Source organism: Podarcis filfolensis, assembly GCF_964270895.1.
Source record: "Podarcis filfolensis genome assembly, chromosome: 14".
In the NCBI taxonomy this organism is placed as follows: domain Eukaryota; kingdom Metazoa; phylum Chordata; class Lepidosauria; order Squamata; family Lacertidae; genus Podarcis; species Podarcis filfolensis.
Window position 1 is genome coordinate 38,916,351 of NC_139616.1, and position 26,981 is coordinate 38,943,331.

The following is a 26,981-nucleotide window of genomic DNA, read 5'->3' on the forward strand; positions in this document are numbered from 1 at the left end:
TTCCCCCCTGGGTACTTTGGTTCCCGCCCTCGCTCGCCTTTCCCTTTCCCCCATTGGATGAAAGCGACCGCCAATTCCTTGGGAGGCGCGTCCTCCTGCGGTTGTCATAGCGACCACAGAACGCCTTCCCGGCGCTGAGGGCTGAAGCGATGGCGGCGCTGCTGGGGGGCTCCGTGTCCCCCCGGGGACTGGCCCGCTCTGTGGCCCACAGGCTGTAAGGAGTGTGTATGTGTGTGTGCGCGCTTCAATGGGTGGGAAACGGGGGCAGAAATGTAATTCGTAATTATCTGTATGTGTATATATATATATATATATATATATGTGTGTGTGTGTGTGTGTGCATGCTTTAATTCTATTAATCTTTAATTGCTTGTTAATGGTTCTCTCCCCCGCCCCCCCTGTTTTTCACTGCTGTTCTTTTATCGGTAATGCTCCTTGAGTTCCTGTCAGGGAAAAAAGGCATAATATAGTTGCATTATTGTTATTATATTAATAATATATACCCATGACACCAGCAACATACATAATTATACAATTATTTGTAATCTGCCTTGTGGGTTTTTCTTTAGAGTCAATTGTATTTAATTAATAAATACAAAAGGACTTTGACATGACCGTAACAGTACAGAGCACAATATGTTTATTTATTATTACACTTATTCCACCTTTTCTACAAAGAGCTCAAGAGGTAGCATACATTCTTATTTCTTTCATTTTTCCTCACAGTGACCCTGTGAGGTAGATTAGGCTGACAGGCAGCGACTGGTCCAAAGTCACACAGTGAGCTTCATGGCCAAATGGGGATTTGAACCCTGGTCTCTCAGTCCTCTAGCCACTGTGCCACACTGGGTCTCATCACCGCTCCCATGATGGGAGTGAAAACCCACAAGCACACTAAATACATCCACTTAGCAGTGACCATCAGGGACTGATAAATGTTAATGTTGTTTTTTTTTTTAAATTAAGATCTAGCAACCCTAGTTATAAAGCCACACAGCACAAGATTGAACAGACATTTGGCTTGCAGTATACAGCTGTCTGATCTTATAAAATATGTTCAGGGCAATGGCCCCATCCACATTCCCTACTACCTAGACAGGTACTTCACAGCACTGTCATATGTAAATGGAACTTATGCCTAGGTAAGTATGTGTAGGATTGCTGCCTTGGAGATCTGCCCTTTCCATCCTGCTTGGCAACGCTTCAACCATCATCCCAGGCCAATACGTGATCTTTAAATGCTAAATTTGTACTGCAAAATTAGACAGGGAAGTAGAAGCGTCTTGACACTCCCGAACTCTTCACGATAGCTTTGTGATTTTGAATGTTATGATGGCAAAGGGAGCAGCATAGCCAGATGGCAATTATGCTTTTTTTAAAATAAGGAAAAAATGTGTTTTCCCCCATTTAGAAAGTATTATGTTGATGTACAAAGAAAAGAAGATTCCTTCGATTCATCTGGAATCATCCATGATGAGACTGAAAGTTTGCGTTTGGTAAATATTTGTTAACGTATGTTTGGGTTTCCAAATCACATCTGTTGCACACAATGAAGGCTGGTACATTAGGGAAAGGGGGGCACTGGCCCACTAACCTCAGGTAGCTCCCCACCTTCCTATCTTCTCACTTGCAACCAGGCTTGGGGGTGGCAATCTAAGTATGAAGGGAGTTCCAGCAACATCTGGAGGGTACTATTCTAGCACTAATTAGCTTACCAGAAAATGTTCATTAGTAGATCTACCTTCTGCCTACTCCTGTTGTAACTTATCATGTGGTGGCTGATTGTTAGCCTCTCCCCATTTGGTCTTTGCTGGGTTGTTATGCTGTATCTGGCCTTGATGGTGATTATCATGGTAGCAAACTTGACCCTCGTGCCTTGCCATCCTAGCCATGTCCATTGACAGCAGCACAGTGTCTGATCTTATTTATACTCTGGCCATCTGGCTGGGTTGCCCGCCCCCCCCACTCTATCCTATATGGCTGTAGTCCCACTGAGTTCAATAGGATTTATATCCAAACATGTGTTTAGGATTGCAGCCTAAATTTATAGATTTTGAGTGGTATTTGCAATACCAGTGAGATGCATTGGATTTTTTTCTTTTTTATGATTGAGCATTTTGACATTTGCATATAGAAAAGTGGGTTTTTAATGTTGAATATGCACACACAAAAACTAGTTTTGTGTATTGTAGATTTGAGCCTATTAGCTTTCTTGTAGAGTTTCTCAAGATTCCCCAATCTAAATAGTTTTCTAAGAATCTTCATTTTTACTGGTCTTGCAGCATCCAGCATTTTTGATGAAGCAGAAGGAAAACCGGGAGCTGGAACATAATTTTGCTGAGATTAAATTGGAAGCATCCTTACGTGCCTTTATGGGGAGCACTGAAGAATGCAACAGAAAATTGCAGAAAAGCCCAGAAAAGCAAAAGGATTTGGAAAAGCTTATTAAAAAGATGGCACAAGTAATATTTAGAATCACTCTTCTCTATTTCTTTATGCATACCACCTTTTTAACACATATCATTTCATGTTTGGGGAATCATCTGCTGTGTATGTTGGTAGAGCCATCATATGGGAAATAGCAGTGTGTACCCAGCCAGTGGGTGTGTTCACACATAATAAGTTAAAGGCACTGGTTTTGGTGTATAAAGCCCTATACAGCCTAGGACCAAGATACCTGAAAGATCATCTCTCTCCTTATATGCCCAGTTGGTCACTGTGCTCTGCAAGAGAGGCCCTCTGCAGATACCATTTTTTCACAAGTTCTGTTCCGCACAATATAGGAATCCAACCTTCAGTTCCATGGTACCTGCCCTTTTGAATTCCCCCTCTTCAATATTAGACAGGAGCTGTCTTTGTTGACACCTACTGAAGACCTTCCTCTTCCCACAAACCTTTTAAGCAAAGAACTTTTCTAGCCATCATCTATATTGGAATTGTTTTTAAAATGCTTTCATTGTTTTGTCACTTGTTTGCTGCCATGGGCTCCTTTGGGATTTAAATTTAATAAATAATAACTGCAGTTTGACAATACACATCTCAGAATTGTGTGCCTCTTCCGCTTCCTTCCTCCCACTGAACAAGGCAGTTCGCTGCCTGTACGGTGGAGCAGCTGAGTGGTGGGCTAAGACAGGGGAGATCTGATTCAAATCTCCACTCATTCCTAAAGCTTACTGGGTGAACTTGAGCCAATTGCTATCTCTCTGCTTAACCACCTTCATAGGGTTGTTGCAAGGATGAAATGGGAGGGGAGGAAACTGTGTATGCCATCTTGAGCTCCTTTGAAGAAAGGGGTGGGATGAGGGAGCGTGGCTGTCTGTTGTGATCAAGGCCATTACTTCTCCCTCCTCTGACTTATCTCCAGGGCATTTTGTGAAAATAAAACAGTGGCTACCAAGAGACAGCTGCTGAGAAGGCTTAAAAGCAAAAACAGAGAGTGATAAAACAAATACGACTATAACAACAAATATGACATACAAATTAACAGTGAAATAAATTGACAGTAGCAAAACTCATCCTCTGCTGCCTACTAATTTTGCTCCCCAGGACTCAGCTCATTTGCTGCAGGCCTTTGCATCGTTGCAAAATTGGGATTCATTATGGAAAGAGATACAGTGCAACTGAGTGGTTTTCTAGGCTCCCAAAGCATCTAGCGTTTTGACTTGCATTAGACAAGTTAGTAACGTGGTCTGCATTTTTATTTGTAGGATTACATACCTGATAGAACAAACGAGGGCAAAGCAAAAAGTACAAAAAGGTAAAATAATTTGCAAATGTACACCCAAGAACAATCTCAAATTATTTTCTCCCTGAAATTATAGTAGTTGAGTGTATGAAAGAAAACCTATTGCATTAACACACTCAACAGCCCCACTGCAGCTGCCACACATGTGCCGTGTCTGTGAGCTACTGGCAGTGGATTTGGGATTCACACAACCACAGCTGCTGGTTGAACCAAACTGGGATGCTCTGGATGCAGCCCCTGCTTGTGCCAAATGGCAGCTAGATCCTATGGTTTTGTTATTTTGAGATGACAGTGTATGATTGTGTCCAGTCTCTCCTATTGAACGCTGTTGGTTTTGCAGTCAGGCCCAGCACCAGCACCTGGCATGCTTGGGTAAATACCGGGGATCCCCAACACTAATGCCAGGATTTTTAATTTAATGGTGGCCGAGATTTAGGATTCAGTACCGAAGAGAGAAGCATAGGCTTAGGTGTTGTAGAAGTAGTCTCATTCCCAACTGATTCCTCTGATTGTAGCAATGCTATATTGGGGGCCCACAGGCATTTGGGGGAAATAGGCAGACCTGCCTGGCCCAGTACTGTGGCTAGCTGGCCACTTGCCCACCCATAATGCCAACTGGGGACAGCACTGAGCAGAGTTATGAGCTGCATACACAGATCCTACAGCCTTGCCACCTTTATTATGCTGCCCCCAACATGTACACATCAGGGGAAAGACCATCATATTTAAGCCAGTGGTGTCAGGGAAGGGGTGTAGCTCAGTGATAGAGCATCTGATTTGCATGCAGAAGGTATCCTGGGTTCACTTCCAGCATCTCCAGGTATGGCTGGGAGAGATCCATGCCAGAAACCCTGGGGAGCTGCTGCCAGTCAGTGTAGATAGTACTCAGATAGAGGGACCAATGGTCTGATTCAGCGTAAGGCAGATTCTTATGTCCCTGTCAGGGAGTTTGCATATGTGAAGGCTCATAGTTCCATTCAGCACCTCTCCAGAGCCACCACTTGTAAGCAAGTGAGCAGCCAGCAGCTCCAGCAGTGAGTTCGTGTATGAGATCCTCAGTTCTGTTCAGCAGTGCCACCATCATCTTAGCCAGGCACGCACCCCCATCAGCCCAGGGCCCCCAAAACTTGGAGCTGGGCCTGCTTGTTGTAAATATCGACATTTTTCTTGGCATTAATTAACTGTACCTTTGTTTTTCATCAGGCAGGAAAATCTGCAGAGCACACCCTCCAGACTACATATAACTACTACTCCATGTATGGCACCAGAAGTACGGAGACTCATTTCATCGGCTTCCAAGCTAATCGTGGCTGCTGTGTGTATCAAGTCACCCTCTTTCACACATTGACAAAATTGTTAAGCATTTCCCCTGAAATCTTTCACTGTTCCTTTATGCTCTTTACGTACGGAAAGAAGTCAGCTGACTTATTTGCATTCTAGCAAACATCTCCCAGCAATAATTCTGCTACTGTTTTACTTCTAGAGTTGAGAGTAGACAGCTTTTGTGAACACATCCCTCTGTCAAACTCAATGGATAAAAAACATATTTCTCAAGAATTTATGTTGAGTCTCTCTCTCTCCAGACTTCTGAAGCCTCTCCGAGAGAAATGGGAACAATTCAAGATGGCTTTTCAACCTCAAAGAGAAAAGAAGCAAAAAACATTCAAAGTTTGGACAGTGGCAGCAAGGCAGGTCTTTCCTCCACACATTCTCACAAAGATGAAGCAAGAAGGTATGGCAGCTTGGTGGCATGCCAGTTGGCATCTTGAAAGAAACCTTTGCCCCAAATCCCATACGTTCAAACCCAGAGATGGGAGGATTTGTCCCTTTCTACCAGTTCCTCATTTTTCCAAACTTAAATTTAGTTATTCACATCTTGCAGCAATTTGCTAATTTATTTTATTTTCAAATCCTCGTGAAAACTCACCAGCATTCTAGTGCAAATTTATCCTAAAAAACACATTTCACATGACTAATGTGCAGTTTTGCAAGCAATTTCCCCTAATATAGTGCATGTTTTTATCACTAATACCTCTGTTTTTATCCACATTTTGGTAAACAGTGCTTAGCTGGAGAAATGCACCCCATAATAGGGTTGAGTGCAGATTTTAACGGATGGATGTGTTTTGGTTTGCATATCGTGCTTTAAATGTACCCTGAATCAAATGTCTCCTCCATCCCTAGACTAAGCATTTCACATGCCCGATGATGCTTCCTATCCTCCTGAGATTCCGTCTTCTTTCTTTCTCTTTGCTTTTTGTCTTTCAGAAAAGTATTCCCACCTCCTCCTTTCCCTTGCAGCTGATGGATCAGTTTTCTCTGGGCGCCTAATTGCCCTGGCATCTCCTCCTTTTAGCAGTGGACGAGCCATCTCTGGGATTGTTAGGCTTTTTCATTGAGGTGACATGATGAAGGGATCCTACAGTTTTATTAGTGTTGATATTTGCTCATTTCTGCTGGGTTTAGGTAAAGGTACCCCTGACTGTTAGGTCCAGTCGTGGACAACTCTGGGGTTGTGTGCTCATCTCGCTCTATAGGCCGAGGGAGCCGGCGTTTATTCGCAGACAGCTTCTGGGTCATGTGGCCAGCATGACTAAGCCACTTCTGGCGAACCACAGCAGCACCCAGAAACGCCGTTTACCTTCCCGCTGGAGCGGTACCTATTTATCTACTTGCACTTTGATGTGCTTTCAAACTGCGAGGTGGGCAGCAGCTGGGACTGAACAATGGGAGCTCACCCCATCACGGGGATTTGAACCGCTGACCTTCTGATCGGCAAGCCCTAGGCTCTGTGGTTTAGACCACAGCGCCACCCGCATCCCTAACCCACCTGCGGAATGCTAGATTTTCCTTTGACTCTGATGAAGATCTTGTGTCAACTTTGTGCAAGTCAAGCATCCCCCTTCACACCTAAAGTTGACCTTCTAGCGCTGCTGGGATGAGTGGGGGCACAGTGGCATTATCTTGTGTGTGTGAGAGAGGAGGAATGATGCAAGGATGTGGGATGCCCTTGACACAAGTCCATTGGCTGCCTTTGTGTGTTGGGGAAAGGGGAATGATTGATTGGGCTATGGTGGTGTTTCTAGAGATACCAAGGATGTATCTGATACATTTAAGCATCTTTTTCATATATTCTAGTTATGAGTTTCTCCCCCTCCTGGGCTGAATATCATTGGAAATGCAGCCATTACACCAGAATAGCCCTGGCTTATTTCTGGCCTCAGTGTAATGTGGATATAGGATTGCTTCTTTTTGTTGGGATGCACCTTTGATCTTCTAATTTATTTCCTGGCTTCTCAAGAAGCCATTCTCAAAAAATGCGAATGGGATTTTAAAATGTTTTCATTTTCTGGTGTCTTTCAGGGTTAAACGAAACCGCGAAGGGAAAAAATGGAAAGAGGTGAAGAGATCATTTGAAACGTCAGGCACTTCCAACAACTCCAAGAAATCTAACAGGCCTTTTTTGAAAATTCCCCCTAAACCAAGTGATATAAGCTCAGATGACAGAAGGTCCATAGCTCTATGTTTGCAAACTGGACAAAATGAAGCATTTAGGAAAGGTATACTTAGAAGCAGAACCTCCTCAGCAGTGTCTGAACACCAAGATAAGCAGTCAAATGCTCGATGGAAGAACTTTTCACCCACTCAGCAATTTGCAGAGAATTCTGCTGGACCTTCCAATAAACCACTTAAAATCAAAAGGCAAGAGTCATCTCTCAGACCCACTGAAACAGTCCCAAAAGTTAAGAGCTCTCCAGCAAGCAAGTTTTTGAATACAAGACCGATCCAGAGTTCCAGGAGTAATCGAGAAGAAAAAAGACGCAACACAAAGTATTCTGCAAAATCGACCGCTGAAGTGATAAGTAACCAGAGTTTAATGTCCATAGAAAAGACTCAGAAGCAATATGATCCCACGCCGATTTCTGGGTGGTTTCTTAAAGGCCAAGGCAATCAAATACACAGCCAAGGTGATCAGAAAAGCAAGCTTGTGGAAAACTCTGAAAGTGACTGGCCTCAAAATGAGCAAAAGTGGTGTGATTTAGTATCAAGGAACCCTGAAGGCCGCCAGGTTCATTTTCAAACACTTCAAGAGGAGTCCATTCCTGGCACCGCTGCTTGGGAGCAACCTTCTTTGGAAAGTTGTAGCCGGCAAAACCTAAGAAGCCCTGAAGATGCAACTCAGTCAATTGCCACCAATAAAGTATCCACTGGGATTGTGGCAGGTCTTCAAGAGGATCAGAACAATGACCATATCCCCGTGGTCCAGCGTGAATCGCATTTTCTGTATCAAGTGTGCCAGGAAATGGATGAAGATGTACCACCAAGTTTAACTATGAATAGGTCTATGACTACAGATGGAAATGTCAGAAACCAAAGTACACACCATCTTTTAGACCAGCTCTTCTCTTCAGAGGAAGAAGGGGAGAGCTATGCCATTGAGGACCCTGCCGATACCACACAGATGCAGGATGTTACTTTAGCAGAGTCCTGGGATAAGCAAATGATGTCTCTCCCATCAGTGACACCAGGTGCTTGCAGGTGTTCAGAACGACTGAGTTACTGTGTGTGTCAAGCTCCTGAAAAGCCACGTCTGGGACCCCCTGTTAAAACCGCAACTATTTTAGAAAGACTGGAAAGTGAGCAGTCGGAAGAAGAATTCACCATTTCATCTGCCTCTAGCAGCCTGAGTGCCAGATCATTAACTGGCCTATGTGAACAGATGGTAAGGCATTTGAAGTTGTGCTTTAATGACTTCTACTTGGCTTCTGGAATGAGGTTTCCCATTACTTTTCAGCAAAATTGGAAGCTGCCTAATTAGGCCAAACCCATCTTTTAAAATTGGGCAGATTGGTTATGATTTATTGGGCAGCTCAAGTGGTGCTGAGCCAATCTGCCATTTGTCTCTTACTAGTGCTGCGGCTCATTCTCTATCTTCATGTTCAAGTAGGTTTTGGGGAAAGGGCTTTCTGATGCATCCTCACCTGAGGAGTTTACCTGATAGTGGTGGGTAGCCACACCACAGTCATCGGCACTAGGCAGATCAGATCCACCATATAAATGTCCCTCAGTGAACTAGAGTGATGCTGCCTCAGGGGTATTTGATAGGTCTTGCTCAGGATGGGCAGAAGCAGAAGACACAGACAAATTCATTTCCACCATACGTTACTTGTCAAAGTGGACATCTGGGGTATGGCTCTCTTCATATTACATTGTACCATCTCAGCAGCCCCACATCATTATGAATAATACTTTTGTATCAGCCTGAAGTGCTTTCCAGTGATTACTGGCTCCAGGACAGAGGTGGGAAACCCGTGACCCTCACGTTATCAATAGACTACAACTCCCATCATCCTTGACAATTGGTTATGCTGGCTGGGGTTGATGGGAGTTGTAGCCCAACAATTGGACGGCACGGTGTTGGCAGCCCCTGGTCTATGACATAAGAGCTGGACAACATAAGCAGTAGATCTAATTATGTTGATCTATGGCAGACACTGATGTAAACAGCTGCCTCCTGCAATTTTATACAGTTTAAATTGACGGTGATTACTGTTCCCATTCAATCTTCTCTCTCCAGGGCTAAATATATGTTTGTCAACCTATTTATATGCACTAGAACAGTGCATCCCGTAATTCATCCAAGGTGCCTGTTTTTAAAGATTTTACCTCTGCTACAACATACGTACTTCATGTGAAAGAGACATACTTTTGCTGAACTGTGTGCACATATTTACACACACCTGGCTCTAGCTGTTCGATCTTGGGGGCTGTGTAAAATACAAAATAGTTCCAGCGAGCCTGAAGTCTCCTTAACCCTGGGCCAGAAGATCTCCTCCATAGGAACTGCCCTGACATCTGAATTAGGGATAATCTAACATTTCCAACAGAAATATATTTGTTATCTCCCCAGTGGTGTAGCGTGGGTTGTCAGCACCCGGGGCAAGGCAAGTAATTTGCGCCCCCTAACCCGTGGATTTGCGCCCCCTAACCCGTGGATTTGCGCCCCCTAACCCATGGATTTGCCCTAACCCCAGATGTTGCGCCCGGTGCGGCCCGCCCCCCCTGCACCCCCCACGCTACGCCACTGTATCTCCCTATTATCTAAATGTTACCTACATGTGCTTTTCATCCTAGAGCAGAAACAGCAAGGAGGAAAACAACACTGATCCTAGCATGGAACTTCTTGTTCAGAAACTTCGGAAGGTGATGCCAGAAGAGACCACCACATGTCAAGATAGGTTCTGTCAAGAAAGCAAAAAGCCTAGGTATGAAAGCTTTAATTCTGTTGGCGAATGACAACTTTGAATTTTAAAAAATATGATACTCTAGTCTAGATGTTTCCAGGTGTGCTGCAACATCACGGTTTCATAGTTTGGCCAGAGAGATTATGCCTAGGGATAAGTCCCCAACCACCACAACCACTCTCCCCCCACTTACATTCAACATATGGATGACTAATGAGTTAGCAGCCCTTTCTTGCCATTAACATCTGGCCATTCAGGCAGGGTAAAAGCAAAGGAAGAAGTAAAGACTGAATCTGCCATGGATGCTTCAGCTGAGATTTCTGCACTGCAGGGGGTTGGACTGGATGACCCTTGGGGTCCCTTCCAACTCTAAGTTTCTATGATTCAATGAATCCTGTACATGTGAGAAAGCACTTCATCCCCAATGCTCTTAAGGTTGTCTGAAAACTCGCCCTCTTGTTCGCATCTGTGCAGTATATCCGCATTATTAAAGCGTGCAGAAAAGCATTATGTGGCTGCCTCCCACTTACAGATCCCCTCCCCGTGCATGTTTGCCAAAGCTCAGCTTACAGAATTCTGGAAAGCATGCTTGGACTACCTTCTGGTGCATGCACTTGTTCAAGAGTAATGTTTGAATAACATGTGGTCCCATGTGGTGGTTGTTTGTATGTGTGTTATTTGGTTCAGAGTGGAGTACCTTTGAGGCTTTTAAATACTTGGGATCTATGGCTAACTTTAGGGACGCAGGGCAGTACCAAACAAAACCCACCACTTTTTTTTTCCTGGGCAGTGATCAGATGGGAAGAGAAAGCATTCAGAAGGTCTTTTTAAAAAGTGTTCCTTGCTGGGAAGGGTAGTAAGGTTACTTTTGTTGTGTCTCCCACTGCTGCAAATTAAGCTTAATGCTCAGTTTCGCTTCCTTAATCTCCACATACCCGAACATTATGTTTCAGTTTTACTTCCTTGTTTGGGTGAAGAGTCTACAGAGCAAAGCAAGGGAAGTGACTTTGGTCAGGTTTGATTTTCCTTTAGTTCAGTGCAAGGATGCTCCACCTTGTTTCACTCAGGAACAGTTTTGCCATCTGAGCTACATCATAGCCTAGCCCATGGGTAGGCAAACTAAGGCCCAGGGGCCGAAACCAGCCCAATCGCCTTCTAAATCTGGCCCACGAATGGTCCGGGAATCAGCGTGTTTTTACATGAGTAGAATGTGTCCTTTTATTTAAATGCATCCCTGGGTTATTTGTGGGGCCTGACTGGTGTTTTTACATGAGCAGAATGTGTGTTTTTATTTAAAATGCATCTCTGGGTTATTTGTGGGGTATAGGAATTCGTTCTTTTTTCTTTTTCCTTTTCAAAATATAGTCCGGCCCCCCACAAGGTCTGAGGGACAGTGGACCGGCCCCCTGCTGAAAAAGTTTGCTGACCCATGGCCTAGCCAGTCATTTTCTCCCTGTCTAAGTCCATTTTGTAATCCTTGCTTTTTCTCCCTTCAGTTCTCCCACTGAGACGAGAAGAGACTTGGATCATGGAACTAAGGGTGCCTGCGTCAATCAAATAGTTTATTTTTCTCACTTCCCCCAGTCGTTTTAGTGCAGATCCCCAACTCCAAGAGGACCACGTTAATTGTTGCCTCATCTCTTTCCTCATCATAAAAAAGGCATGGTAGCCATCGCTCTTTTTTACCACTCTGCTTGCGATTGTTTAATGCATTATTCGCTATGTTCATGGAAATCAAATCAGTAGCATTAAGATCTCAAATGCATTTTTCTCCCAATGCCTCTCCAATTTCAGTGACTGTCTGCCCAGGCTGATGCTTGCGTCAGGTATGAATAGAGTGCCGTTTTATTTTTGTAATCTTGACAGCTGATAAAATCACCCACCTGAAACGAAAAAAGCTGTTTCCACTGTGGGAACCTTCTTAAAAGATTGAAAGAACAACTGACCTCTAAACAAAATCTGCCCATAATGTCCATAGACTCTTGAAATCGACGGGACTGAGCTCTGATTTTTTAAGACAGCTTAATCCCCAGTGTTGAAAGATTTTGAAATTGTCATTTTAAGAAGAGCCCTGCTGGATGAGAACAAAGGTCTGTATAGTCCCAGTAACCAACAGATGCCTCTCACGAAGACTGCAAGCAGGACATGAGCAAAACTCCCAACCATTGTTTTCCAGCAACTTGTACTCGGAGGCATGGTGCCTCTGAACCTGGAGCTTGCAGATTGCCATCACATCTAGAAACCACTGACAGCATTACCCTTTATGAATCTCCCTCCCTTTTTAAAAACCATCTAAATGGATCACTCTCAACAGTAGCAAATCTGATAGTTCAACAATGCACTGTGTGAAGTTCTTCTTTTCAGACCAGTGCTTCTCAAGGGGTGTGGCAGGAAAGGATGGCAAGTATTGCAGGAAGATTCAAGGACAATCAAAGAAACATTTAAACATTTCAGAGTAGCATAGTTGAAAACTATTTTTTTGGAGGGGGGGAGGATATCTATCCATGTCTCTCTTCAAAAGCATTGCCTATTCTTCTAGTTCTTTACGACGTATTGTTGTGAACAGGGTCTTCCGAATATTAAAGATCAGAAAAGAGAAAGGCTTCCTTGTGTTGAGGAGATGAATTTGTCTCAAATTAGACCCAATATCAAGGAGATTACCCAGCAAAAGCAAGTTCACACTTCTGAGTTTGTATACATACTTAAGGTGACCATCCAGGGGTCCTTTACCTTTTCTAAAAAAACATACTTAAGGTACATATGTAAGAGGCTCATTTATAATTATATTTTGGGAATGATTCAAGTTCTTATGTAGCTGTGTTGTTTAATATCTTATGAACGTCCCATGGTCATATTATAAAGTAATTGTGTTGTATGTTATAAATCAAGCACTGCTAGGAGTTGTTTCTTTTTGTTTTCCAGTGTATTCCTTATCAATAAAAAATTTGGTGTGGCACAAGCAGATTTTTATTCTGAAAGTGTGGCTCAGAATTTTTTCCCCTGAGAACCACTACTTTAGACTGACTAGAATCTTCTACCAGGCTCAGAAATAAGGACAAAATACTGCTGTCTCCTTGAAAGAAGACTAAGTGTTTTTAAACTTTGGTCAGATTATGCCCTGTGTTTTGCAAACATGATTTTGAAGTGTTCAACTGTTGTTGCTTTAATGTTGTACTGAAAGCTTGACCCTTGGGTAATAAGATTTGACAAAGCTGAATAATGTAGTCAAAGAGAAATAAAAGCCAACTCTCCATAAAGCAGCTGCAATATATTTATTAGCATTAATTAATATATACATTACCATTTTTATAATACTTTCTTTCTTTCTCTTTCTTTGTTTTTAAGTACCTCTTAAGTGTGACATTTAATGCAACAATTAATGCTTATCCAAAACGGAAATAAGAGTAAGAAAACATGGCTATTTAGTAAGGGCCAAAGATTAGCAAACCCTTGGCTTCTATTTCAACACAGCAATTAACTCCAGCCAGGGATCTGGCTGTTACCTGATAGTCTGACCCTTCTACAACTTGAAAAACCAAGGTTTTTGAGGATTCTGAGTAACTATATAGTTACAAACCTACCTCAATACGTCCTTTCTTCCACCCCATCTCATTCCAGAAAATCTTTTTGTTTCAACTTAATGACTTGAGCATCTACACATTCGTTTTGAAGCATAATGCTACCAGCATTTTCCTGTCCCTTGCCGCTTATATTTATACCCAGTGAATATAGCAGGAGTAAGGAACCTGTGGCCTTCCAGATGTTGGACTCCAATTCCCATCAGCCCCACGCAGCAAGACCAACAGCCAGGGATGTTGGGAACTGTAGTCTTAACAACGTCTGGAGGACCACAACTTTCCAACCCTGGATTTAAGCGGTTTCTATAGATGGCCATGGACCGCATGAACCATGGGCACCTATGGGCAGGGCTTCACAGCTATGCCTCTGAGGTTCCATTGGCTTTTTGATTAGGAAGAGTTTGTCACAGCTCTCCTAAAGCAGCAATTAAAACAAAAGAAAGTATATAGTTGGGACACGTATATAGGCTTCAGCATAAAGCCGTTCTTATCTAGTATGCAAAATCCAACTATCTGGCAGAGTAAATCAACAGAAGTCAAATTCTGGGTTGAAGCACAATACATGCCTAGTTTATACCCAGCCAAGTCTTCAGGAAGATTTGGGGCAGCAGAGATAATTGCCCTAACATATATTTTTTTGGGGGGGAGAGGGGGTTGTACTTGAAGACAGGTAATGTATCTTCCCTTCCTCAAGCACATACTGAGTTCTGAACAGGTAATCAACCAAGCCTCTCCATCAAAGAAGACTAGAAGGACTACATTTTACTGCATACACTCTGCTATATGACTGAACCAGCACAGACCCAGGCAGTTACCATTAGGAATGATGTACTTACATGTTATTAAGTAAAACTGATAAATAAAAGTTGATTTTCTTAATAATAATAAAAAGGAATGGCATTGAAAACAACACTGAGAACGCTTTACAAAGAGCTTCCTGGTCAGGACAGGGAAGGCAGTTCACAACAGTTTTAAAACACCCATGAAAAACAGAGGCTTAAAGTGTAAACATTGAAAATAAAGATACAACCTCACAAAGACCTCTACAATGGTAGAGATTCTGAGCACGATTTTTAAGAGTCAATTCTGCACAAACAGAAATACAGAAATCCTGTATAAACGGGGTCCATGCTCAATGAAAAGCCTAACAGGTCAACATGATAAATGGCTCCCTGAGTTGATCAACAACTCACTTATGCACACCAGCCCCGTATCCGGACACAGATATTGGAACAGCTGTAGGAGGCCCACATCTACTGCAAGTCAAACTGGTCCAAGGATGAAGTTCCAAGTCACTTGGCTCAAGGTTCAAGGCACTAGATTTCTTCTCTTTTTAGCACCCCCTAAACAGCAGCTCCAAAAAAACGACTCCAAAGGCAGCAGGCATGAAAAGGCACCTCAGCTACGTCTCTGAGCCTCAGTCAGCTTCCTGATCAGGAAAAGCTTGTCACGACTCTCCTAGGGCAGAAATTGGGTGGTGGGATGGGGAATACAATAAGCAGAGCATTTAAAGTTCTCCTTCAATATAAAGTGCAAGTCCCCTACCAAGCAAGATCTAAACCAGAGTGGGGAGCCTATGGCCTCTCCAGATATTGCTGAACTCTTATCCCTGACCATTGATCAGGGGTCAGCAAACTTTTTCAGCAGGGGGCCAGTCCACTGTCCCTCAGACCCTGTAGGGGGCCAGACTATATTTTTTTTTGGGGGGGGGGGGAAATGAACGAATACCCAAGCCCCACAAATAACCCAGAGATGCATTTTAAACAAAAGGACACATTCTACTCATGTAAAAACACACTGATTCCCGGACCGTCTGCAGGCTGGATTTAGAAGGCGATTGAGCCGGATTTGGCCCCCGGGGCCTTAGTTTGCCTATCCATGTGGCTGGGGCCAATGGGAGCTGGCACCCAAGAACATCCCTACCCTTAACCTAAGCAAAAGCACAGTGATTGAACAGCAGTTGGCTCTGAATAAAGAAATGCATGCATATATTTTCATTTTTTAAAAAACTGTGTGCTGCAGCCCTTTACTCTGCAACATGCAAACTGGCAGAAACTTTGGGTGACATCTTCTCAGAGGTCAGTTGGTCAAGGACAACCTTCCACTTCCCTCAAAATTCCTGTTGCCACTCTTCAGCCTGTTACTCCTTAGAGTGTGGCCAGACTTGAGTTTCTACTCCATTCATTATGATTTCCTGCCTTACTGAAGCCCAGAGAAGACTGTGCTCAGATACTTGCTCCAAAATAATGCCACAGGCTAATCCAGCCTGGTGCCCTCCAAATGCTGGGACTACAGCTCCTATCAGCTCCCACCAGGACAGCTAGTGGGAGTTGTAGTCCAACATCTGGAGGGCACCAGGTTGGCAAAGGCTGGTGTAAGCCTTGGACTCCATGGGTTGCAGCTTGTGGCTCTCTCTGAAGCCCAGAAATGCATTTCTAGCCATCAAGATTAAAGCTAAAACAAAAACACAGTGCACGATTTTAAAGAGGCAAAATATGTAAAACACACAGGGGGGAAAAGCAACCCTGCCAAACTCTTGCAGAGTTCACTAAACGTTAGCGGGGCCTAGGAGTTAATTACACAAAGCAATGGCCTTGGTTGACATCCCATGTGAGTAATCTGTCCAAGGTATTAATTTGACATCATGTCCTATGATCCCACAACAAATATTTAGCAGGTTAAAAAAAAAAAGATGGCTCTCATCATACATTGGACTGTCAGGACAACTTGTGCATGCAGTATTTGGGGAGGGGAGATGAAGCACCGATTTAAACTTACCATAACTAATTGTTCCCTGAGTTGATTAACAACTCGTTTATGTGCTCCAGCCAAGGCAATGAAATAAAACATAATAAGGCTGTAAAACAATGGAGAAACGCAAACATCAGGACAGTTTAATACTGATGCAGGCCCAAGTTTTGTAAAACAGCATCCAGAAGATTGAAATACATATGAAATAATAGTAAGGACTCCCAGGCTACCAAATGCAGGAACAACTTCAACAAGACAGATGAAGAGTTCCTCGAGCCCAGTAATCTGTCTCCAATAGCAATTTAATGTTTATCATGGAGGTTTAGGGCCATAAACTTATTAACTAACCAATGACCTTTTTCTGCATTTATACAGGAAGCCGCCCTATACGAGCTCAAGCTCTTTGTCCATATAACTCAGTGTTGTCATCTTTGACTTGGCAGCTGCTCTCCAGGCCTTTGTGCAGGGGGTCTTTCCTGTCACCTGCCACCCAACCTTTTGAACTGGAGATGCCAAGGACTGTACCTGGGACCATCTGCATCCAAGGCGTGAGCCCTACATCAGCTACACTCTTCTTAGTATTTGAACAATGAAATCCACGAGAAGAGAGGCATTGCAGTGTCAAAAGACTGCTATAATTGAGACTACATGTAAGGATCTAAAAGGCAGCAGGGCTGGGAAAGGGGACCAGTGCTGGAGGCCTTTGAGGTCTGATGTCAGTCAAACTCAACAACAGAATCAGAGTTGGAAAGGATCTCAAAAGGTCTTTTAGTCCAACCCCCAGCCAATGTAGGGAATCCATGGCTACTGCATACTTATCTAGTCCCTGCTTAGAAAACCCTAACCCAAGGAGTCTTTCGCCCAAGGTAGTCCTTCCCAGTACAGGACCAGTCAGCCCAATGGCCTCCCAGTACAGGGCAGCTTCAAATGTACGTGGGACACTCAACCCTAGCAAAGGCTGCAACACTGTCCGCGCTGCTTTCTCCACAGCAGATGCCTGCCAATGGTGACCTCAGCAACTGAAGCTAAACAAGGGAACAGTATTCTAAGCTTGAGAGGAGGAATGGCCTTGTTTTTTTATTGAACTATAAGCTGCTCTTGAAGCCTTTGCCGCTGAAGAGCAGGGCAAAAATCCTTTAAATAAACAAAGGAACAGCAGTGGCATTAATAAAATAGTGCTTTCAGCACACAACTGCGGTATTATGCACAATGGAAGAATACCGACTACAAAAACACTGCTCTATATAGTGCTAAGCGATTGTCAGAGTTAGAGGGGGAAAGGGTGGCAGCTAGACACATTATTAAGATACAGTAGATCTTTTTTATTTTTACAATATCATATGGATATCATACTCGCAGAAACACCAGCAGTATGAACTGTTTCAACTAAATATCCAATGGTTGCTTATGCATAGCAGTGCTCAACATTCCCCCCGCCAAAAAAAATCTGGTACATTTACATTGAACATGATCCAATGGCTGTGTACTGGGAACATTTTTCTATTGACCCCAGACAACACTGAAGAACAACATGGAAGAGATCAAGGCCAGCCTGGCCAGTGCTTACCAGACAACCATAAAGAAAGGCACTGCAAATGCTTCCGATACAATGCCATTCAGAACCTTCTGCAATACTGGTGGAAAATGATGCGCCGTATGTTCTATGACATCCCACGAACGGTTAACATTCACAAAAGGCCCACACGCTTTTGAGGAGGGAATGCTGTTTAAGCGGGGAAGGAAGGAAGCATGTGCAAGAATATTACTATTAACTAAGCATATTAGTCATTTTTTCAAATGCAAAAGTAACTCAAAATGACTTACAACAATGACAAAGTAACGGATACATTAAAACCAGCATGAAACTAAAACAATAAAATATAAAACTTGATCATATTTTTAAAAGACAGAACTAAAACATCCCACCTGTTGAAGAAGGCCACAAATAATTAAAAGCCAAAGGCCTGTCATAAAAGGAATGCTTTTGTCTGGTGACCAAATGATGGCACCAGGTGAGCCTCTCTGGGGAGAGCATTCCACAAGCAGGGAGCCACCACTGAAAAGGCCCATTCTTGTGTTGCCATCCTCCTGACCTCCCACAGAAGGGGGCACATGGAGACTATGATAGAAGGGTCTAGGTTGATTCATATGAAGCCCTCCTCCAGTGTCCTCTGATAGCAGGAGCCCCCATTCAGAAGGTAGATGTGTCCCCACACTCTGAAATGAGAGAGGGGAGAGTCTTTCTGCTCAGGAAACTCTCCCCCCAGGAAGGCTTATATGACACCCATAAAAATGTTTGTTATGCACTAGGAAATTCCTTTTTATTTTCCAAGGCTTTTTAGCTCGCATGTATTTTCAACCCTGACCATTTCTACAGTGAAATAAGCTGTCATCACAACTTAGGATTTTGAACACTGGCACATAAGTGGACTTGGATACACCCAGGCGAAGCCCATTTCCCCTCCCAGCTACACAGTAACAGAGAGGCAAAGCTGTATTAAAAGGACTGCTTACTGCGCCATGCTGAGTCCCAACGGAACGAAAGCTAGAATGAGGCCAATCAAGAGCACCACCAGGAAGAAAAAGTTGGAGCTGGACGCTCTGAAGGGCCGCGTTGAAGGCTTGCATGTATGCATCAGACTAATCTGGAGAGAAGAAAAGAGCTCAGCCCAGGTGCCAGAAGTTTGGGCTCCTGGAGAGGAACTAGTTTTGTATAGCAGGGAGGCACTTTGAGAAAAGCAGCAGGAAGGCCACACACACACACACACCAATCACCTGTCAGTAACTCCCAATGTCATTTGAACCAGCACCTTCTTGCATATCTGGGCTAGCAAGTGGGGCTCAGGCCTAACCCTGAAGGGCCAGATTTTGCCCAGCAACGTCCAGTTGTGGATTCCTATTCTAAACTCTATTCCTGTGGTCCCCAGACATCTTTCCCCAGACTTAAAATTTCTGACAGCCTCAATGTGGTCATTGTAATGCACCGCGCTAGATGCCGTATGCTTTTTAATTGCATTTTTCTTTTCTTCTGTTGTATTTTATTGTATTGCACAGAATTCAAATAGTAATACAATTAACATGCAGAGGGCCGCAAGCTCCACCCCCCTCTGTACCTGACTGAAGAGAAACAAGTAAGTAATTTGTACGAGAACAAAAATGGTTGTTCTGCAATTATTAAGTTTGCTCTGTTGGGCTGTGTGGAGAGAGTCTCTTCCTTTAAATTCCTGGGAGTCCATCTTAGTGAAGACCTTACTTGGAAGGTCAATACAGCCCAGGTGGTTAGGAAGGCCCAACAGAGACTTCATTTCCTTAGGGTCTTGCGAAAGAACAATGTTAGACAGCAACTGATTATTTCCTTCTATTGGTCCACGATAGAAAGTGTTCTCTCATACTGTATTATGGTGTGGTACGCCATGGACAGAAAGTCCCTATAGAGGGTGGTGAAGACAGCACATGGTATCATGGGCTGTCCCCTGAGCCCGCTAGATGTCATCGCAGGAGACCGTTGCCTCAGAAGAGCAAGGAACATTCTGAGGGATGACTCACACCCTGGCCAGCACCTTTTAAATCTCCTGCCCTCGGGCAGGAGATATAGAAGCATGATAAACCGCACCAACAGGTTAAAGAACAGTTTCTACCCATGGGCCGTGAGGCTGCTGAATGGAAGACAGCAACATTGCAGCTGACATTCGGGGTTGGTGGTTGTATGACAGCACAGAGTGTAACAAGGACTGAGATATTGTCGGGGGGAGGGGGGCTCATTTAATCTCACTGTAAACAAGTGATACAGTGACAATAAAGTATTTCTATTTCTATTTCTGCAACTCCTCCCTTTACAAGTCGGGTGCAGGATGGAAATTATTAAAACTGTAGTTACAGATACACCTAGGCAACAGTCAGCATTAAAAAGACCAGGTACCTTTTTAATGTAAAAGACGACAAAATATTTTACTGCTGCGATGGCAGGGAGAAGAGGACAATAGAAAGTCCCAATCCAACAGATAGTTTGCCCGTAAACAATTTCCAGCACGTTGTCAGGGATGGCAAATTCCTGCAGACCACACCACCGGAAGGCCTTATATGAGCAATAGGTAACCATCAACCTAAAAACAGTAATAAAAAAGCCCTACTTTACAGTCCAGCAATAAAACTAAATGAACCTTTTCATCATTTATAGAAATAAAATATCAGAAACATTAAGTGCATTCGTAGCTAGCCAGGTAGTGCATAGTGCAGCAATGTGGGGTTGAGCAAATATTGCCAGATCGGAAACAAGTCCAAAATTATTTCCGAGGTTGCTCTTGAACCTAACCTGTGGCTCCCTTATTGCCATGAGGTTTGAGGCTGTTCCCCACCCCCAATATTGTCCCAAGTTCATACACACTTAGCATGAACGTGCAAGTTCCAAGAGTGAAGCTCATGGTCCCAATACTCCTCCTAGGTTGTCCTGCTACTACAACATGATAAGCTAAGCCAGGGTTTAGCATAGAATGTCAGCCAAACTCAGGCTCATGGTTTAGCTCCATCCAAACTAACCAAGGTTTATCTATGGTTTGTGGCTCAGTTATTTGTTTAAATACTGCTTAATACAGTGGTACCTCTGGTAACGTACTTAATTCGTTCCGGAGGTGCGTTCTTAACCTGAATCTGTTCTTAACCTGAAGCACCACTTTAGCTAATGGGGCTTCCTGCTGCCGCTGCGCTGCCGCTGCACGATTTCTGTTCTCATCCTGAAGCAAAGTTCTTAACCCAAGGTACTATTTCTGGGTTAGCAGAGTCTGTAACCTGAAGCGTATGTAACCTGAGGTACCACTGTATTTTCAAAAATCTCTACTTTTGTAGTTCATCTTTTAATACAGTATAGAATTCACAAGGGGAAGCTTAAGTATTTTGGACCAAGTTAGGCAGAACAGGAAACCATGGTTTCTCTACAAATGAGATGCAGTAAGCCTTGGGCGCCCATGGTTCCCAGACGCTCCCCTTCTTTCATGCCCGCCAGGAGATTAGAGGCATCCACTAACTGCAGTTCCCTGTGATGTTCAAACTCAGGCAACCGTGGTTTGCTTAAAGTAGCAATGGTTTCAGGACAAGACAGGACCTAAAGCAACTGTTATGATTCTGGCTTTTCTTGCTAGCACAGCATTTCTCACAAACTACAGATACCCAAGTTTAGACATTACAGGAAACAGCATTTTTTTAAAAAAAACAAAACTGAAAGTGGTTACTTTTGGCCTTAAATTGTGTTTCAACTGTAAAGAAGGGAAATGCCTCTTCACTGAAGTTTATACTCACTTTCTTGGAAAGTCAATAAAGACTGTAATAGCAAATATTATGATGAAGTCAAAGATCATCAGCTTATACATTTCCTGGCCAACTCGAGATTCCCAGCACTGAAAGGAAAGGGGAAGGGTTTATCAAAATAAATTCAGCTGATTATTATGTTTTAAGATTATCATAAAACACCACTGCATTGTCATCTCACTAAAACAAAATTCACAAAGCTACTGGAAAAGCTTTTCACTCTGGTGAGCAGTTTCTGCCAGGGTTCCTTTGCTTCCAAGCGGGGTTTAAGGACAGTCAATGGAAAGGGAGACCTTGTTTCACACGTCTCATTTTAGTTCACATATATATCTACTTACAGGGTAGAGCTGATAGTTGTATCCACAGGCCATGCATTTTGCATTAGTACAGGACCTGATTCGAGTCCACAGTGAGAACAAGAGAACACCAATGTTGGCCAGCCTCACAAAGACACACCTTCAAAACAAAATGGAAGGAACACACCAATGAATTGTCCAATTTTTATACAATGGGGATTTTGCAATAATCTTTTTGATTACAGAAAAGCAAAAGATATCCATGAGATCATTAAAATATGCAGCTTTAGGCATTTTAATGCAAAAGGTCAAGGAGGGGAAGCCAACTGGCTAAGGTGATTCTGCACAGAAAGCTTAGGGGAGGGATCCCTCCATCCCATTTCATCAATTTCAATCCATGATGGAATCTCGTAGAATCTCCCCTCCTTCTGGGCCCTTGACCCACCTCTCTTCCTTTCCCCACAGCCAATCCATGGTTTTAAAGCTGCTGCCATGATCTCTTAGAAGCGAGGAGTCAACATGCCAAAGTGTTCTGTTTTCTCACTTGCCCAGAGCAGCAGAGGTAACACTATTATTTCTATTCCTGCAAGTTGTCATCGGGGTGTGTCACGCAACTCAATTTTGGAAGCAACTATGAAGAAGGAGGAGGAGGAGGAGTTTGGATTTGATATCCCGCTACCCGAAGGAGTCTCAAAGCGGCTAACATTCTCCTTTCCCTTCCTCCCCCACAACAAACACTCTGTGAGGTGAGTGGGGCTGAGAGACTTCAGAGAAGTGTGACTGGCCCAAGGTCACCCAGAAGCTGCATGTGGAGGAGCGGGGAATCGAACCCGGTTCCCCAGATTACGAGACTATCGCTCTTAACTACTAAGCGCAAAGAGTGACCATTTGGCCAGACACAATGAGGAAAGCCCAACCAGCCACAAGGCGCTACCAGACCTAAGAACACCAGAATAGGTGGCGGCAGTTGCACAGAGTTGGAAAAAGGTTCTGTTTTGATATTGTGTTACGGAATCGAGCAGCGCAGGCGCTTACCTCATCAGCGTTAACCGGATTTCAAAGGCTGGCGAGTAGTCTTCAAATTTGATGAGAACTGAAAAAATGAATGGGGCAATAAAGTTGGCCATCGTAATCACCATAGACGGTAAGTACTGTACTATGAGGTTATCGTCAAATCTTGGTTTGTGGTCCTGCATAGAGAGAAAGAAAGCAAAAGCAAAGGGAGGAGTTGTTTTCTCTGGTTAGCTGCAGAACTCCTAAGAACATAAGATGGGCCAATGGCCCATCTAGTCCAGCATCCTGTTCTCACACCCATAGTGTCCAAGCAAATGCCCGTGGGAAACCAGCAAGCAGAACCTAAGCACAAGAGACCTCTCCCCTCCTTTGGCTTCCAGCAGCTGGTATTCAGAAGTATTACTGTCTCAAAACATGGAGGCAGAGCACAGAAACTCTCAACTTGCAACTGAACCGCTCGTCAAGATCTGTTTCCTGCTGACCTGATCTTACAGTAGCAACTACAGCTTCTTTCCCAGCAGATGGAAATACACTTGGTTCCTGATTCTTTAGTTTTGTCAGCTATTTCCTCTGCCGTACTTCTCTCTAGCTGATAGCATCCCCAAATCCGCACTCAAGACACCAGCTGCAAAACTCCCATGAATGTACTTTTAAGTTCCCCAAAGTGTCTGCCTCTTGCTTGCGTGGGAAGGTGCACAATTCCTAAGTTCATCAGCCTCCCTTTCTGGCATCTTCGTTCCTCTCCACGGCTGTTCTACTGATAATAACAGCTTGTCAGAGTTTAAACTGGACATTCTTATAAATTACCCAGTGGGGCACCATATTTGTAGTGGAATTACAACTCCTTGGAAATGGCGACAGTTATTCCCATTGCTTGCCCTGCCTGGAGAGATTTGTTTATAAAAATGTGCCATGCCACTTACATTGGAAATGTTTTCTTGTGAGTAGACTGTTGCTCTATAGATAGAATAAAAGCAAGCTGACAAAACAGCTAGGACAATGCAGTTTAGGAATATTCTCAAGCAATAGATGCGTATTTTCTCTCTGGTGGTCCTTTCTGCAACCTTCTGCCTTAGTCTCTCTTCCTCCAAGTCAGTCTGTAAACAGAAATTCATTCACCAATGATATTTTTAAAAACTAAACCCCAACTTTGGTCAAATGATCCCTAAGGAGGCTAACAACAGATTAGCAACATTCTTTATTATTCTTATTACCTACCCTTCATGAGCAAAGTTCCAGGACAGCTTAAAACAATTTAAAATTCAGAATTAAAAACAGCATTTAACTCTTCTCTTGGTGGCGAAACAGCCAAATGTGATGCAGGAGACATTCTGCTGAAGCCTCTCATCCACTTCTGCTATAATTGCTATTTATTCTACAGCCACTTTCCTGGGAGTAAGCCCCACTGAACACGGAAGGCTCAGACAGGCTTACACAGTAAGAGTAGTTTCTCCGTTTTTCTTACATGTTGTTTATGCTATGATTCACTCACCGCTATTTAGATTCTTCTCTCACTTTAATGGAGGTATTATGTGTATTATGACACACAGCCCAGTTTGACATAGATCATATTATAGAATTGTAGGTAGGGACCATGAGAGTCATCTAGTCCAACTCCGTTCAATGCATGAAGCACATGGGTGGTGTGTTTTTTTGGGGGGGGGGTACACACAAGCCCCCTGCAAGAAAAATTCGCTATATAGAGTTCTGCTGCTCAAGATTGTGGCCACTCCATTTCATTTGTTCCATCCACACCTGGTTTCCTACCTACACCTCCACAAGTCAGATAGCATTCCATGGTCAGTGGGCATTCTCCACTGGTCTGTTTTGCCCCCTACCCTCCCTAAAAGTATTTCCCCCTCTTTTGCAATTCTGCAAACCTTAGGAGTTCCCCAGACCTGCTGCTCCCTCCCTCTGGTGTTTAGGTAGTACTGTTTGGGGTACATTTGCAATGGCAAGTCACAGCCTGAACATTATAAAGAGACGGAATGGTACACTCACTTTAAGCTCATAGTGCAAGCTGCTATGCTTGAGCCGTGCAGCATTTACATCTGTGATACAGAAATCCCAGCCAGCAAATATTTTGTTGCAGTAACTCTGAAACTGATCGTCGTTGCGTACCAAGCTTTGTTTGAATCCATCGACAGATCTGGAAAAAGCATCCCCGAAAAATGGAATGCTTGATTAGCAACTTACAAGATTTTCATTTTTGTATGAGTACTGTACATGGAAGAGTATACTCATTCACAGCCAGATCCTACCCATGGACACTCAGAATTAAGTGCTGCTTAATTCAATTGAATTTCCTCCGAAGTAACTCTGCATAGGATTACACTATTAGGGGATGAAACATACAAATAGCATTTCATGATTTTCCTGTTGCTCTACTGTATAGCTTCAGCTGAAAACAAAATATTTCTAAATGTTTGACTATCTACCTATCTATAAACACTCCCTAGAATTATTATCAATTTGATTTATTCCCCGCCCCTCACCCCAAGGTTCCAGGGTGGGTCACAACAATTAAAAATACAACATTGAAAACAGTTTTAACAAATTATGAGCGGAAGAATAGGGTGGGTCCCAATATACACCAAGTGTAAAGATGTGCATCTTAAGAATATCAGGGAGAAAGCAGGTATGCAGGGTTTTTTAAAATTGGGGAGCACTGAAATATTCAGTACCCACCCCCCAGCAGTCTCTAGTGATACAATCCAGCACCAGTTTCTACGAAGGGATTTACTGATCACAAGGCAAAGCTCTTGCTGCTGTTGTTGTTGTTTTGTCGTGTCCGACTCTTTGTGACCCCATGGACCAGAGCACGCCAGGCACTCCTGTCTTCCACTGCCTCCCGCGGTTTGGTCAAACTCATGCTGGTAGCTTCGAGAACACTGTCCAACCATCTCGTCCTCTGTTATCCCCTTCTCCTTGTGCTCTCCATCTTTCCCAACATCAGGGTCTTTTCCAGGGAGTCTTCTCTTCTCATGAGGTGGCCAAAGTATTGGAGCCTCAGCTTCACAATCTGTCCTTCCAGTGAGCACTCAGGGCTGATTTCCTTCAGAATGGATAGGTTTGTTCTTCTTGCAGCCCATGGGACTCTCAAGAGTCTCCTCCAGCACCATAATTCAAAAGCGTCAATTTTTCGGCGATCAGCCTTCTTTATGGTCCAGCTCTCACTTCCATACATCACTACTGGGAAAACCATAGCTTTAACTATATGGACAAAGTGCTCCTATGACAGCAGCCATGATTGCAATCAGGGCTAGCCCCTGAGGGTAACCACAAAATGTTTTCCCCCCTCACCACGAGAGAAGAAGGGGGTGAGTGAAGATCCACATCAAGAGCTGCCCCTGTGGATCCTGATCCCTGAGGCAGTCGCCTCATTTTGCCTCAAGGGTGGGCCGGCTCTGAGTGCAACTCTACACACTCTTACTAGGAAGCAAGTCCTGTTGAACTCAAGCAGAAGAGACCTTTGCAAACCTACAAAAGGCACCACTAGACAGCACAGGGAAGCTCCTTGCCTGTTTTACTACCCACATCATTTTCAGCCCAGTTTATCAAGGAAGAGAGTCTCTGGGGTGGAAGGGAATTCCTGACCTATCAGATGGCACTTCCTCCTGGGGCCTTTAGCACTGCTGCTTCTCCAGAGGGAAGGGCCGCCCACATTCCTGACCAGACTGGCAGAGCAAGGACCTCCTCAAACCCCTCTAAGTTTTTTTTTTAAAAGGAATTGTGCCTGCGGCATAAATAAAGGATAACTAAATAAAGGATAACTAAAGTATGTTGAACATTAACCATAGTGACAGGAGAAAAGATCATGAAGAAATAAGAGAAATGCAGGGGAAAGACCCAAATGGGCCATCGCAGCACACACTTCAAGCTAACTTTACCTTTTCACGATCCAGAGAAAGCTTAATGAAAGGTAACCCAGCGTGGTCAGCAAATAGGCAAGTGGCACATGGTATTTCAGGAGGCCCAAATAGATGGTGTCTACTGTGTAATAGCCATAAAAGAGACTAGTCGTTTCCAGAAAGCCCTGCAAGAATTTAGC

At 43.7% G+C, this 26,981-nt stretch overlaps 2 protein-coding genes across 12 annotated transcripts in view; one reads left to right on the plus strand and one right to left on the minus strand.

Moving 5' to 3' along the window:
* On the plus strand, positions 1-13,247 carry LOC310748899 (uncharacterized protein). 9 transcript variants are annotated; one of them, XR_014541406.1, is made up of 9 exons: positions 1-279; positions 1,412-1,496; positions 2,283-2,462; positions 3,708-3,757; positions 4,949-5,060; positions 5,329-5,477; positions 7,109-8,468; positions 9,886-10,011; positions 11,487-13,247. XR_014541406.1 is itself a non-coding variant. In XM_083585072.1 (9 exons), the coding sequence occupies exons 1-9, from the start codon at positions 150-152 to the stop codon at positions 11,581-11,583; spliced, it is 2,229 nt and encodes a 742-aa protein (XP_083441198.1). In that variant the 5' UTR covers positions 7-149; the 3' UTR covers positions 11,584-13,247. The 9 variants fall into 9 exon arrangements, 7 of the variants coding, with proteins under 7 accessions (XP_083441198.1, XP_083441199.1, XP_083441200.1 ...); XR_014541407.1 differs by having other exon boundaries at positions 1-214; XM_083585072.1 differs by having other exon boundaries at positions 7-214; positions 9,881-10,011.
* TMC7 (transmembrane channel like 7) overlaps positions 13,248-26,981 on the minus strand; it is a 20,066-nt gene continuing 6,332 nt past the window's right edge. For all 3 annotated transcript variants that reach the window (XM_083585083.1, XM_083585085.1, XM_083585084.1), the window contains exons 6-16: positions 26,821-26,966; positions 24,932-25,079; positions 23,854-24,027; positions 22,952-23,106; positions 21,959-22,076; positions 21,612-21,709; positions 20,239-20,422; positions 18,834-18,964; positions 17,887-18,042; positions 16,347-16,425; positions 13,248-15,026 (exon numbers count right to left, since the gene is read on the minus strand). In XM_083585083.1, coding sequence (XP_083441209.1) covers positions 14,967-15,026; positions 16,347-16,425; positions 17,887-18,042; positions 18,834-18,964; positions 20,239-20,422; positions 21,612-21,709; positions 21,959-22,076; positions 22,952-23,106; positions 23,854-24,027; positions 24,932-25,079; positions 26,821-26,966 — 1,449 coding nt within the window. In that variant the 3' untranslated portion in view covers positions 13,248-14,966. The remainder of the gene's footprint in view (positions 15,027-16,346; positions 16,426-17,886; positions 18,043-18,833; positions 18,965-20,238; positions 20,423-21,611; positions 21,710-21,958; positions 22,077-22,951; positions 23,107-23,853; positions 24,028-24,931; positions 25,080-26,820; positions 26,967-26,981) is intronic.

Excerpts from the sequence above, each read along its gene's own strand:
- LOC310748899 (XM_083585072.1), top strand. The coding sequence starts at position 150 with ATGGCGGCGCTGCTGGGGGGCTCCGTGTCCCCCCGGGGACTGGCCCGC. Across the intron at positions 3,758-4,948 it reads AAAGCAAAAAGTACAAAAAG|GCAGGAAAATCTGCAGAGCA; the intron begins GTAAAATAATTT and ends GTTTTTCATCAG. Across the intron at positions 5,061-5,328 it reads CCAAGCTAATCGTGGCTGCT|ACTTCTGAAGCCTCTCCGAG; the intron begins GTGTGTATCAAG and ends CTCTCTCTCCAG.